The 15,523-nt window shown below is 42.3% G+C and overlaps 1 protein-coding gene across 1 annotated transcript; it reads right to left on the bottom strand.

The window, feature by feature from the left end:
• Positions 1-1,675: 1,675 nt before the first annotated feature.
• LOC306789812 (regulator of nonsense transcripts 1-like) lies at positions 1,676-13,794 on the bottom strand (the record flags this gene model as incomplete). The annotated part of the gene is made up of 24 exons (XM_079285880.1): positions 1,676-2,007; positions 2,665-2,784; positions 3,069-3,319; positions 3,441-3,602; positions 3,840-3,921; positions 4,172-4,346; positions 4,505-4,647; positions 4,994-5,150; positions 5,410-5,527; positions 6,014-6,227; positions 6,372-6,515; positions 6,717-6,831; positions 7,160-7,324; positions 7,478-7,596; positions 7,697-7,856; positions 8,037-8,145; positions 8,600-8,698; positions 8,917-9,001; positions 9,332-9,493; positions 10,151-10,331; positions 10,453-10,620; positions 11,385-11,474; positions 12,909-13,045; positions 13,624-13,794. 23 exons carry the CDS (start codon positions 13,792-13,794, stop codon positions 2,668-2,670), a joined length of 3,324 nt encoding a protein of 1,107 aa, XP_079142006.1. The 3' UTR covers positions 1,676-2,007; positions 2,665-2,667.
• Between the last annotated feature and the right edge of the window lie 1,729 nt (positions 13,795-15,523).

The following is a 15,523-nucleotide window of genomic DNA, read 5'->3' as shown; positions in this document are numbered from 1 at the left end:
ATACTTCTCCACAGACAAATTCACAGAGAAAAGTAGAAATAATGTGATGTCCTACGCAATAAGATGTACTGATGCACAGCTGCTTTGCTTAGTAGTTCATTGTTGGTCAGAGGTCAGGTAGCTCGTTATGAAAAAAGACTCCAGGTTTGACAGTGATTTTTTCAGTGCTGTGCGTTTCGATGGCATGAGAATATAAGTAGACACACCGCATAAGAAAATTAAATACTGATAGAAACAAGCTTAATGGAAACGTCACGAGTGTCCATCTAAAGCATGTGCAGGTGAAACTAAAACACAAATGTTTATCAAAGTTATAAAACAAACTAACTGTTCAGCCCATGACATGATAAACTACGACTAAAGTTTCACACTTTACTATAAGTGACTATAAAGACTTTAGGTCAACAATGGTCCAAATAAATAATAAATAAATAATAAATAATAAATAAATAATAAATAGGGGAAGACCACAACGTTACTCGGGTCGCGTCTTAAGAGCTTTTTCTGCCAAATTTCACAGTGCACGTACAACCTCTTGAGATGTAATCATGGGGCTTTCTAAAATGTTAAATATCATTCACTATCATCTCACACAGTGAAATCTATGATCGAGTTTCTCTTCAACACATTACTGAGATGTGCCGTTTAATAAAGTTGTCACCATCCTTCGTACCGAGTCCATGGCATGAAAACTCAATGTCATGATTTCTGTCATAAAAGTGGTTTATTAATTCCCTTTACTGCGATAATCCGGTGCTTAACTTGCACATAAATAATCTCATATGCATGTTTTTGAACTTTTGGAGGAGTCTTTGGGAAGAACTGCTCTCCTGATTTGGCTTATTTGATGCTTTTAGCTATTCATGCTCAAGATGATGCCCGTCTGCTAGCTTTAGGGTCAGCAGAGAAGAATGGCCGCTTCCTTCAGTTATAAACTGGTTATGGTGTTCACTTTCACTCTTTTGCAGCACTAAGAAGAGACATTTAGAAGAACAAAAACTAAATTGTCTCACTGTACTCATTATCTTTGGAGCTCACCTCCTCAGACCTGGAGACAAAGATGCTTTTCTTTTACATTTATGGTTTTAAAATCTAATTCCACCACTTGTTCTTTGCAGAGCACCTTGAGAAACCTGCCTTGAAAGACGGCCGACTACACTAGCTTGCACCACAGAGTACCTCAATGAAAACAGCCTTTATTCAGAAAACTTTCCAGCTCAAAGCCGAGAGAGAAAATTGAATGATCCGTGGCTGCGTAATCCTCATATTTCATTTGATCTCTTTGAGGCACAACACACACACAAGCACTTTTGAGTTCACCTGAATAGCCAAACGGTGTTTCCACACTCTTCTCTCCTGGATTGCTTCAATGTGATCAAATATCAGAGCCTCAATTCAAGCCTTTGAGTTTAATAGTTGCCGTATCAACTGCTTTTTCAAGGGTTGTGTCCCCTTTTGTTTCCTCCCTCACTCTCCAAGTCACAGAAGACGTCCCGTTGAGTTAGCTTGGAGGACATTTGTGTGAGACACTTTTCTCCATCTTTCTCAGCTTTTGGAGCAAGATTCCCAATCATACCGCCTGGAGATCTTAGAGGGTTCAGGGACGCACGATGGACAAGATGACACAGCCCCTCCCCCCCCCCCCCCCTTCTCCCCTCCAGAATCGTTCGGACCTTCCACCCTCCTTGACCCGTCGAAGGTCTCGCCTCTCCGACCGCGCTGCCCCGACAACGGCAGCTTCCTCCTTCGCCATGTCCTCGCGTGAGCAGCAGAGCCTTCTCTCCTCCACCAGCCTCTTGCTCTCTTCCTGTCCAGCTCTACTCCCATCGCTGCTCTCACTCTTGTGATTGGTTGGTTTCTCACGGTCTCTCTCCTGTTACTCTCACACAGTGGTGCTTCGGTTGTAGCAGTGGAAAACGGGTATCCATGTCTGTTCTTGTTTGTTATTACCCAGAATAAAATGCCATTGAACTAAGCTGCACACAGGCCTAGCTCCTTTCCAGCAACCTGAAAGAAAAATACAAGACATGTAGATAGAAAACAATACTTATTTGAGGAAATATGCATTCGAATTTTTAAAATATTAACAGAGAAACTTTTTATGTAAAAGGAACAGTTCCATGTTTTGGAAAATGCCTTAATGTCTTTCTTGCAAAGAGTTAAATGAGAAGATCGATACCACTCATGTCCATGTAGTCAATATAAAGCAACTTATAAAGCTAGTCAACAACTAGCGAAGTACAGAGTTCCTACGGCTTAATGCAACTTAGATTTAAGACTTTATTAATGCCACTAAGAATGAAATTTAAGACCGACTTTATTACCAAAATTTAGAAAACGACATAAATTACTTGGCGAGGTGGAGACGAGGGTAAAACAGAGCTGTGAAGTACCTGGCGTCTGTTGACTCGGGGACATGTTGGATTCAACGGCCTTGATTGTCATCATGCCGAGTTTGGAAAAAACGTCCTGCACAAAATACACTGTGCCACACAGACATTGCTTAACCCAGTACCAGGCCATGTCTAACCACATCGTGGTATTAATGCTCTCATCTAGTGAACTCTTGGCAAAGAGGTGAATAAGCATGTTTCCCAAAACGTCAAACTCCTCCTTCAATGTCAACGAGTCCTGTTACGTGTGGTCCACAGTGGAGTGACTTACAGTCTAGTACTGGGACAGTCCAGTCACACCGTGTTGGTAGGCCCGCTCCCCCTGGTAGGTGGAGTCCTGGGACAAAGCCACATCAATCTGGGACTTGAACTCGTCTCCTAGGCAACTGTCCTATAATGGGACAAACAAAAAGGGAAAGAGGGTCAACAGTTGCTCCTTCATTTATTTCCAGGCAGGAAGGGAATAAGTGGTTTTGGACAAAATGAAGAAGTCGTTATTTGAAGAGGAAACCTGGACAAACACTTGGAATAAATGTGCTAACAGTCCTGGCCATGGCTACTGCAGGACTACAAACAGTTTGCTTCATTAAGTGCACATACTCAGCACTTCATAAAATACCTTCAATGCCAAACTGATGGATGTATTCACAATGGACGACAGCTCAGTGAACTAACCTGCGAGAGTTCAGGCTGGGAGAGTCCCGGCTGGCTCATCTGAGACGGCTGGCTCATGTTGATGTAGCCCTGCGTCAGAGGCCCCTGGGAGAAGGGCTGGGAGCCCAGATCCTGGCTGGCCTGGCTGCCACTCATGTGGCCTCCATTTCCGCCACTGTGGTTTCCCATGTTGCCGCGGTTTCTTTGACGCCCACCTCGAGTCCCGCCTCCTCCTCCGCTGCCTGCCTTGCCTTTCATTCCTCCTACACGACCTGGAGGATAAAGACGCGCGTTACCAGTGTTTCACAGCAGCTTTAACTGAACATGTAGGCCTTCAAGAACTCCACACGTAGTATTACTCCACTTTACTCTACAGTGTTATGTCTTAGTCACCTGCTGAGGGCCCAATGACCTGTCCCATGTACCCAGGTGGAGGTATGGGGGGCATCACGAGGTTGAAGGGGATGGGGATGTTCAGAGAAGTCATGGGACTGGGGCCTGTGCCGATCATACCAATCTGGTCGTGGGTCTGGAAATACATGTTGGACGAGCGTCCTGTAGTGGAAAGAAGGACAGGTTAATTCTACCTCCTTTTAAATTGTATGGTGGTGTGCAGAGCTAGTTTTGTCACGCCAGTCCAAACACATAGCTCTTGTTTCTGTGAGTGAGATGCTTTAGTAAACATTCAACCTGTTTGCAACGGACTACCAAAGCAGATACGCTCATGTCCTTTGTTTGAGGGTTTGTCTAACATTTGAAATAAAAATCAGTGTTTTGTTAAACACTTCTCACCGTTACTGCTGCGGTCATAAACAGATCCAGGAATGAGGGCTTCTCTGGCATCATACATGGCTGTGCTCATGAATCGACCCCCCTGCAAAACAAAAGACGAAGAGGTGTTACTTTGTTTTCAGGGCCTCATTATTTCTTGCATGTTCACTGATGTATTACCCTGTTGTCTTTTAAGTACGTGTTCTACGTGCACAAGGACATTTTGAATTGCATCCTAAATCCTTCACATGCCGACAAGAAATTAACATATTCATGATCCAGTTAAGAAACACATATTTCAGCCTTCTATATGTGCTGTGTACGTAACACACACACACACACACAGAACTCACAGGGTTGATGGTGTTGACAAGCTTGCTGGGCTTGCTGAATTGCATGAGGCTCTCCCTCAGATTGTTAAGGGGCCCTTCAACCAGGACCTTCTGCTCCTTGTAGTAGTTCAACAGGTGGTTCCACAGAGGCTGCTTGGACAGAGCTTTGGGGTTTCCCACAATAATTACACCATACCTACGTGACATAAGCAGTAGATGACTTAATGGCTCAAAGTTATAGTTCAGGATGCGTAGGAATAAATAATACTGACGAGAACCTGAACTCAAAACCTGAAATTAGACAACGGTCCCTCTGAGGCTTATGCAAAGCGGTATTGTTTTGTGCAGTCCTACCTGGCCCTGGTGAGCGCCACGTTGAGACGTCTGGGATCATTGAGGAAGCCGATGCCCTGGTGCTCATTGGCTCTCACACAGGACAGAATGATGAAGTCCTTCTCTCTGCCTTGAAAGGCGTCCACGCTGGCTATTTCCACCTCCTACAGGAGGAAATCAGTGGGAAAAACTCAATCCGGCAACATTTCACAGAATTTACATAAAATTGCAACAGCGTATGACCTGCGCAGTCAACTTTGATCATATAACCACTGAAAGTGACGGTCAGCACCGTCTAAAAACTAGGAATTGCTACCCGATCGTACACTGCTCTTGCTAATGGGGAACAGAATGTTAAAGTCTGTGTAATCTGCAAACCTCTTGTCGGAATTCAAACTTGAACCGCTGTGCACAAATATATTTCTTTTACATTCACACACTTGGCTCGCATATGGAGCCAAACGCTTTAACTTTCTCTCAATACAACATTTGAACTGCAAAAAGGTTTACCTGGTAGAGTTTGGTATGGAGGGAGCCACTGAACTGCATGTACTGGACCAGGTAGGACCTCTGTCCCTCATAAGGTGTAATGATGCCAATCTGATTGGGTTTGGCTCCAGCTTTCAGCAACCGTGTGGTTATTTTCTCCACGTTGGCTGCTTCAGTCCTGCATAGACAAGTAGGGTGATTACATGACAAGAACATTTGATGTAATTTGCCGCGGCACAGACTAAATAAGCTTGACTGAAACACTGTCCAGAAGGTTATGTGATATCTCTCAAGACTAAGTGATGCAAATGTGCCGTCACTGGCTGCATGTGTATGAGCAAAGGCCTGAAGTGACTCGTTTCAGGTTTAATGCTTGAAATAAAATTGCAGGACGAACATAAATATCAGGTCAACATCATGATGAAGAAAGTTGAGACCTGTTGAGATAGGATGTTCCAGAGCTGGCGATTTCCTCTTGGCCTTGGGTGACATAAAAGAACATGGGCTTGTCAGGCTGCGGCCACTGGAAGTCAAAGCCTTTCTTCACCCGGTCCGCTGTAGAAGAGACAAACACAGATAAGACTCAGGACGAGTGGAGCTGATGTACAGGGAAGTATACTGAGTGGAATTAGCCCGACAGGCTCAGCTGCAGACTTCATGTGTATATATGTATTACTACGTTACAAAAAAAACACTATGATGGATACAAACAGGAAAAAGTAAAATGGCCGGGAAAATAATCTGCGGTAAACATGCCTCATATGTTATGACTATTTCCAAAGTCCCGAGATTGAAAGTGAGCTAATGTTAGCTGAACACAAACCACTTGTTTTGGTTGCTAAGACAGACGTCGTATCTCTCAATTCATCTGATTGGACAATGGAAAAATAAATTTTAAAATGCCGTTGGGCGCTTTTCTGCTTTGAGTTTTTTTTAACTCGAGGCACTCGGCAACACAAAAGCAACTTCACTTACAAGAAGGCTGCGAAAAAGCGCCGTCTAACAAAAGTTAATTCTAAAGAACGTTTGTTTTCATCTCACCGGCAGTGACTCCATTCTGCAGAGAGCCCTCATAGAAGATGTTGGAGGGGAAGGCGCTGAGGGCCGGATGCATGCGGTACTGGACCTGCAGACGGATTGGCCGGATCCCCAAAACCACCAAACGCTCAAACAGAGACTGGGACAGACCTGCTTTTGCTGCCTTCTTACACATCACCACAGGGCCCAGCTGGCAGTGATCCCCCACCAGAATCAACTGTGGAAAAAAAAAAAGAAAAGTCATCAAGACAAAAAAAAATGGTGGACACTGTCGACCCAACAACTGGGGAATGACAGCAGTTCAGGCAGAGAACTGATGACACAGACTATCCAGATGTACTTTCACGTATGAAGCTCCTACCTGTTTGGCCCCCAGGACGACAGGCACCATGCACTCGGGTTCAGTGGCCTGAGTGCTCTCATCAATCAGGATTGAGCGGAACTGCATCTTGGCCAGACGGGGGTCCCCTGCCCCGACACAGGTAGAGCAGATCACATCGGCATTCTGGGAAAAGCAAAGGAATAAAGTAGACATGTTTTGGAACAGGGAAATATTACTTGTTGCAAAAGATTTTTTATAAACCATTTCTATGACACATACTCTTTTCATTAACCGGCATAAAAACATGAAGCACTTAACCATATAACCAAATCTAAGGTGACGTGTTTAGTAGCTCTTTGAGTTCAGTAAGACCCGTCTTAATACCATGAGCAGCTCCCGCTCAGCAGTGCGTCTCAGAGCTCTGTAGCGCTTCTCGTCTGAGGAGGACAGCTCTCCAGTCTCGTCCTTCAGCTGTTGGAGCTTCTGAAGCTCTGGCATACTGCAGGTATGAAAAAGGTTAATACAGTGCGAGTTCAACGGTGTGCTTGTGTGCAAAGACTTACATCTGTAACCAGGTGTGTTACTGAGCAATATGGAATTATTTTAGACCACTAATGATCATATTTGTACTTCCATTTATTAGCAAACCACCAACCCAACAGGACCTACCACCCACCCCTAATTTAAGTTACCAATTATATCCTCCTTATTATTAAAGACACATTATTCTAGACTGGTGTGTATACAAGAATATGCATATCTGACAGTAGTACACACAAAAACAGGGCCTTGCTAAAGTGTTATCAATCATAGCTATTATGTGTCACCTGTCCATGTTACGGGTCTGGTTGTGCAGAGCCAGGAAGGACACAGGCGAGTCGATAGCCTCCCTGCTCTTGGCACAGAGCCTCACAACCTTGAGGCCGGTCTGATGGATCTTCTCCGTCAGCTGGTCGACGGCGATGTTACTGGGAGCGCACACCAGCACTGGCCTGGAGGGACAACAGTTACAATACCAGCAGCCATAACACATCGCCAAGCCATTCTTCAAGAACGTCAATGATGATCGAGATATTTGAGTAAAAGGTCACATACGAACCAAAATCGTTATGTTAATTAGAAAGTTAAAAAGACTTGTGTCTTACCCGTTGCCCTGTCTGGCCAGGTGGTAGACGACGGTCGCAGAGGTTACCGTCTTCCCTGTGCCAGGAGGACCCTGGATCAGACTGAGAGGACGCTGCAGCACCGTCTTCACAGCGTACACCTGCATTACAACAAAGCACATTCATGTGAACGCCGGGGGTGAAAGACCCAAAATGCTTCATACAGTCACGATATGGCTGTCACTTCTCTCTCTCACTCACCTGTGAGTGGTTAAGGTCAGGCAGGCCTTGAGCGGTGAAGCGTTTGGGCAGCTGACACTTGATGACCACGTCCTCGACCTCATGTCCCAGCAGCTTGTGGTAGATGTAACCAGACACTGAAGTTTCATCCACCGCAAACGTCTTCAGGGCACTCTGCATCCTGGATGAGGAAGACGGGAATATCGAGATGACGCTGCATTGCATAAACTTAAACAGGAACTAGATCGGTAGATCTGTGATTTTTCAACTAAAGATGAACTGATACATAAACTTGGGTGAGAGGCTTTGCTCGCATATAACTCAACAGAAGACAATAGTGTGCGGCTTTTCTAGTGAATACCTGTCAAAGGAAGTGGACTTCCACACGAAGTCGACCTGAAAGTTGTGTGGGATCTCCACGGGAGCCCCGGCACTGCTCCTTAGCTCTATGGCAATCTCATCGCCATAGTCTGGTACTTCCGGTCAAGGACGAGGCAACTAACATTGGCAGCACAGCATAATGTGTGAACAATTTGTCACTGCATATCGGAATTAAGTACACAAATGAATCTTTGAAAATAAAGCATTTACTGAAAGCTAAAACAACGTAGCACCACTTCAGCGGAGTCAGTTTGTATTTCATGGTGGAGTTATAGTGTGATGATATTCAGCATCAGGTCTTATTGCCCAAGTACTGGACCGATTAACTAACAGGTGGGAAGCAAAACCTAGATATAGAATTTGCTTTCAAAAACCGCTGGAAGGAAGACACAAGTTTGCAGGCATTGTTGTAGTTTCCTACAGCTGCCCCTAGATGTTACTAAAAACCCTTTTATTGATGGCATGTTACATTTTACTTAATCATGGTAATATATAATAACATGGGTAAATACAGTATGTCTATTGTAACCGTCAAAAGGATACTATCAGGGACTTTGATGACATGTCCAATGCCTTTCCATGGAGCAGCCAGGTCTCCTTTGTACCTCAGGCAGATTTCATCTCCCTGCATCAGTCGCATGTCTACAGGACAGCAGATGACATGAAAACAAAAAGATGACTTGATTAAGTAAACATCACTGCATGGAGTTAAAGCTAAACTTAAGAAGAGAATAAAAGTTACATCATTGTAAGTGTCACTTATTTTAGAGGTGGTTGGAATGACATAAAAAAATATTACTCGTAGACAAAGTATGATGATGAAAACAATGGAAGCTTGAAGCAAAACTATGAATACACACCTGAGTCTGTCTTGGGAAGACTGAAATAAGCAATCCTCTTTTTATTCAGGCCCAAGTCCCATCTGACAGTGATGTGGTCTTGAGTCTGTTAGGACGCAACATTAAAAAATATGTCATGACAGCAGAAACAACCTCAACTCAAAATGAAGCAACAGAAGTGTAGTTTGTGGATGAGAAACAATCGTGGAAAAAGCTGAATATCAACTGAAACAAAGTAATTCAAACAGGCCTCTAAGAAGTAAAACAAAAACATGAGAATTTATTTTAACTCTAGCTTCATAGAATACATTAATTAATCAGTTTGTTGATTAATTGATTATCTGTAAATGACTCATTGACAATTTTGACATTCTTATTTGTTACAACATACACAGGACAAATGTTTTTATGTACAAATTCATATTTTTTCCTCGACCTGCGACTCTTTAAGTTTCTTATCGTAGTCGGCCTCCAGCTTCACAAGAGGACCGAAGATGTTCTGGTACTGGTAGGCGTCCTCGTAGCGGAGCAGCACATGTTGGGGCTCCTCATCCACGCCAGGCTTCTCCAGGTCCTCCAAGGTCGCAGTGGGATTTTCCTACCAAAATAAAACACACACACACACACACACACACACACACACACAATCACACAGGATGAGAGAACGTTTAAAATATAGATAGAAGTTGAGCGGAGTGTTTTCTTTTAATATGCTGAAATTTCATAAATTCCAACTTGGAAAGATTCAGCCAATTTTTTTCACAAAAGACATTTTGACATGCCACAGTAGCAAAAGCACAGGTGTAAATAATAAGTTGAATGGTGGCTGAATTCCTATGAGCTGCTTCAGTTTCAGGGTCCTGGTGTTGTGCGTACTGGCTCCCTGTCATGGCTTACTGGAGCACTTCAATAGAACTGAGCCATTGTTAATGTTAGTAGCCATATCTGTGCTTCACTACCACGACAAGTTAAAATGTCTGCTGTAAAATAGTCAATGAGCACATAGAAAATACTTTTTTTTTAAACTGTTCGGTATATGTGACTATGTATACAACAGGAAACTATCAAAAAATAGAAACACAGGCACGAAACGGGATGTGAAACAAACAGAATAGCTCAGCAATATGCAGCAAACCCGACTAGATCTGGTTCACTGTTTAGATAAGCCCAACCCGTGTTCACATTCAAGTTATGCAGGTCTAGACTATTGACATAGCACAATGGTGGGTGTGTGTGTGTGTGCTACAACGGTTACCTTCCACAGTTCTTCCAGCTTGTTGATCTGCTGGGCGGTGATCTGACGAGCCCTGAGCTGCTCCTGCTCTGAAGGGATTTTCACCAGCCAGGACAGGAAGCAGCGGTCCTGGATGAGAGGCTGCCACTGTGAGCTGTCCCAGTTGATGTCCTTCAGGCTGCTCTGGCTGGCACATGGCTGCCTGCGTTGCAACCAAAAACACGAATGTTCAACAATAACGGGGAAATCTGTATTCTCCTTGATTGCCCCATGAGCAGGAAGGTCAGTGTGCAAAGGGCAGCTACACAAAAAGACCCCTTTACCTGCACAGTAGCACCACTACGGAGTCGGCTTTGGCAGGGATGAAGCCCAGAAGGAAGACATTGCGACAGCCGCAGTTGTAGCACTCCAGCACCGTTTCCCCCAGAAGGCCATCTTTATGCAACGTCACCTCCTTAGACTTTGCTCTCACCAGGTGGTTTACAATGTGGCTAAAAGTGAAGATACCGGATGCAGGTGTTTTGTACAGTTTCCTCACACATAAGTCTTGACAATTTGTATTTTATGCAAACTCAAAATAAAACATGACTGCTCAAGAATTTAGCCATCTACCACACTGATACAGCGAAATGCTGTTTTTTTTATAGCATTTTGCCGAATAAGTGTTTAGTAAAAGAGCTTTAAACACAGAGAAACAGCTGACCATCATACAAGTTCAGCAAAACCTTAAGTAGTGGTAAGTGGGTTCACATCATGACCGAATGTGTTGCTGTGTAATTATTGCCTCGAGCTATCCAACTGCAGTGTCACAGCTACCAGAGCATGAAGGGGCAAAGCGGCATCAGTTGTGCATTACTGATGACTGATAATGCATCAAAGTTCAGTTTCTGTATGAATTGAACTATGTATAAGAGGAGACCAAGTGTTCAGACCAGTGTTCCTCTCATTCACAGAAATGAATAGTGTCTTGCTGATGTTTTTAGGTTTATTACAAGGCTGATTCAAAAGAGCATCGAATGAAGAAACTCATCTAATTAAGATTTTCTTTGGATCAAAAGGTTGAATTACTTAAAAGAGCCCTCAAAAGTCAGTAAACATGTTTTTAATTTAGTTTGTAACTCCTCATAACCCCTTGCATATACAGTACTCCTGCTATGATGATATTGTACCTGTAAAAGTACCCTCTCCAAGTTCATTGAGCTCAGTACACTAACACGGAGGGTCAATTTTAACCTGATAAGTCCTTATATCTTACCTGCCGGATGTGTTTCCACGGCCATTACAAAACCATTTCTTGCTGGTGTTGCAGTAGACCACACAGGCTGGATCATGAATACCACAGTAACTAAAAAACAAGTAAGTGAAAATTAAAAAACGAAACACAAAGCTGTTAAGAGCCAGAAAACAAAACAAGAAAAATAAGCACATGACACTGACTCAATTTGGATTATACTGCAAGATCGTTGGTGTCGCAAACCCATTCTTTACTGACGCAACTAAGATCAAAGTGATGCAACAATCCATCTTATAGTTGTTTTGTAGTTGTCTAAAGCAATAACACATGAGTGCAGTCATTTTTCTTTTTTCCATTTTTGGGAACAAACAGAGTGACTTGCAGTCGCTGATGGGATGGACTTTGAAAATGTTGCATATTATATATATTAATGAGAGCCAAGAAATAAATCTGCAACGCTCATACCACATCAACATTATTAGCTCATCTCAGATATATCAGTATCACTGATAATGACAAGAAATTGAAGTACAGAAATGACAAAAATACAGTATGTTTTGAAACAGTGTCACCATTCTATAATTTGTCTAACAGAGAGTAATACCGGGTTTATGTGTCAATAGTAAATAGCTCCACCCAGTACTTACGTTTATGTATAGTATTTTTTGGTAGCGATTGTTAGAAATCAAAAATATATGGAAACATAATTAAAAATGTTATAGGTTTTGTTACGAAAATTTATATCAACTCATAAATCATTATCAGATTTTTCAAACTCTCAAATATTAATATTGGTATCAGCCTCAAAAAGCCTGTAACTAGGGGCTGTACTGTTGATGTCACTGCCATGTGAGCTTTTGAAGAACTCTTCCTTTTGGTCATTGAGAAAAGTATGTTTCCAGTTTGTATGTAGATTTTAATGATGGCACTTGATCAGCAAAATACATACTTCATGAGTTGTGCGATAGCCTGTCAAACAGTAAAGGATTCAGCTGCATGTCATAAAACCCAAAATAAACCTGTATGTGGTTGATGAGAATCGACATCTATATAAAAATAATAGAGACAACTAACTCTGTTTTCACTGCCAAACTTCAGGGAAAACTATTTAAAACATTTGCATTGGCTACTGATTGGCTGGTGAAAGACATAGTGATCCATCACTTGTTCTATAAAACTAAACAAACAATCTAGGCAACTAATAATGTCTGGGATGATACACACACACACTCAACAGGAATGCTTTGACACAGCCAAACTATCAGCTGTTAGCCAACTTGTTAGTTAAAGGCAAGCACGCACAAGCTGCAACAATAGTGATGAACAATAGTTGACATTCGACACAATACAAGATGTTCTAATGTGGCTTTCTGTGACATCTGTAGAGTGTGTTACAGAGTGTCTGCAGAGAAGTTTTTAAAAACTTTGAACCAGTTTTCTGTTAAATATTTTCAGACATTTTTTGTCAACAGAAAATTCCCACAACCCACTGAGACTCAACTGAGTATAAACAGGGGGGTATAACGTTGGTCCTTACGACAGTACCTGCAGGCATGTAGAGGCAGGTCCTTGGTGTAGTAGGTGTCCTCCTCATCCTCCTCAAAGTTCAACTCTGCGAGCAGCTGACTGGCTTTAATGACAGGGTCCTCACCATTCTGTAGTGTGCCGTCAGGGCCATTAACCTGAGGAGACAGATGTATACAATCCTAACTAGATGTCAACAGTAATTGGGATAAACTAACCATTAAGGATCACAGATAGACATACAACTGGACAGTCAACGAGATACATAAAGCTTTGTTTGGTCATATATTCCACTGTCTGTCACATCAGCTAACGGTTTGCTGACAGCAATATCAAACCGACTGTGTCCAACTATGTGTTGCTACAGATGTTTGTTGTTGTCATTGGGTGTTGTAAGTATTTAGTACATAAATTAGAGAAAAAAACATTTAAAAAAAAACGTACATTCATTTGTGTAAATATGGACATTTGAGGTAGATCTGCCACACACACTCTTGCTTTGTATGTCAATTAAGTTCTGCATTGACATGCTAGCTGTGTCAGCATGCTAACTGTGCTCAGAAGCTAGCATGCTAGCCAATTAGCGGGAATAGGCATGGTAACCGATGGGAGGCGTCACCGTGCTAACCGGAGGTAGCTAGCGGTTGTTGTTAGCTCGCGTTAGCTAAATTTACATTTTGTCAACACAGGAGAAGACGTGTTTAGACTCCGCACCGCCACAAACAACCACACGCACCTGGTGGTCCAGCTGGCTCTGGGTCTGGCCTTGGGTCTGGGTCTGGCTCGGCAGGGTGAAATCAGTGAAGTCGTACTCGGAGCCCTGGGTGTCCGCTCCCAGCAGCTCGGCTTCCTCGGTGTCGAGGAACGTCAGAGTCTGCGAGCTCGGCCCGTACGCCTCGACACTCATGTTGTTGCCTTCTTGGTACCGGTATTCACCCGTAATCACGACGAGTCCACAAACTGTTGCTTTTCCAGAGTGAACCGAATAACTGAGACACGGTGTTGATGAGAAAACTACAAACACTGGTGATGGAGAGAGAGACTCTACGGCTGCATTCCGTTTGTCTTCTCCTCCCGCACGTTTCCTCTCCTCCCTCACTCCCACTTATCTCCTACAGTAAGTCATCTGTAGGAAGTAAAGGAGACAAGCAGACATACTTGAGCCGAATATTAATTTCTGACGTGGTCATAAAAGTCCCTTTCTGTAATTAAATGAGTAACTATTATTAAATAGAACTGCAACAAATGTGGAAACAGAGTCAAAGAGATATGAAGCGTATTTAAAGATTTTCATTTTTTATTTTATTTGAACATGTCTGCTCGGTGATAGAAATAAATAAAACAGTAAATGATCCAGAGTTAGACTGGAAGCCTTGCAAATTTGTTTTTCGTCATCATTTCGTCATCATTTTGTCCCTGCCAAGATTTAAATAGGGCACGTTAGAAATAGGATAAAATTACATAGTTCAAAAAATGTATACACAACATATATAATATAATAATCCAGAACACATCCACCCATACATCATGCCACAGGTATACATGTTAAAGTTAAAACAAAACACAGCAACGGAGGGAATAGCAGAGATAAAGATCAACAGACGGACAGTATGAATACCAGTGTATTATCAGTGTAGATATCAGAACCAGAACCGTTTATTGCCAAGGCAGGTTGCACATACACGGAATTTGACATGGCGGGTGGTGCATAACATTAAACAATCAACAACAATCAACACAGTGTAAAAAGTAGAAACATATTAAAATGTACAGTAAATATAAAATAAAGTGCACAAACAAAGAGATAACAGTGAACAAGTGAGATGTTATGCACCTTTAAAGGGCTGTATGGGTTTTATGACGACTGGGCATTATTGATCATATGCATTACAATACTTTCTTATATGCTTGGGCTCACTATGAATTTTGGGGTGCCTGAAAAAGTCGAACAACTTCTGTTAAACAACAGATTTCCGATGTACATTATACTCTTGTCCTCTGCACTGGATCATTCTGAATCTTATCTTTTATTAAATTATTTATTTATATGAAGGAGATAGACTTTCAGATTTAACACAAAATTAACATTGGCAAATTTTTAGATCATATATGATCATTTAGAACAGATGATACTTCAATTCAGTCAGTGACTTTGAGGAACATTGTTTTAAACTAATAGTTGTTGTTTTTATGTCCACAGCTGGAACATTGTCCTCATTTACCATCTCCGAACAAGTTAAGACAGCGCTGAGGCTCTCTTTCAAATCCGCAAGTTTCATCTTGTAAGTTTCTTATCAGTTTAGAGAGGTGATATAAATGGTTTTATTCCTGTGCAAAACAGTAGGACTAAATATGCATCGGTGAGCGTTTTTGATCAATTTCCTATGAGACACGATACAAGAACGGTTCAGCAACACGATGTTCCTTTCATGCTGTACAGATCAGGTCAGAACAAGTTCAGCAGGTCTGTCGAACAAGAATGTACAACACGCAGTGTTACCACCCTGCACAAGGAATGTGAAAGTAAATCAAATATTGCAAGTATTTATTGGAAAACCACACACGAAAAAGCAGTAGATAGTTTATTTATCATGTCTCACTGCACAAAAATTCTCAATGTCTCAGGAAGAATCACA

Source organism: Melanostigma gelatinosum (genome assembly GCF_949748355.1).
Source record: "Melanostigma gelatinosum genome assembly, chromosome: 15".
In the NCBI taxonomy this organism is placed as follows: domain Eukaryota; kingdom Metazoa; phylum Chordata; class Actinopteri; order Perciformes; family Zoarcidae; genus Melanostigma; species Melanostigma gelatinosum.
Note: the sequence above shows the minus strand (reverse complement) of the source record. Positions and strands in the feature narration are given on the sequence as shown.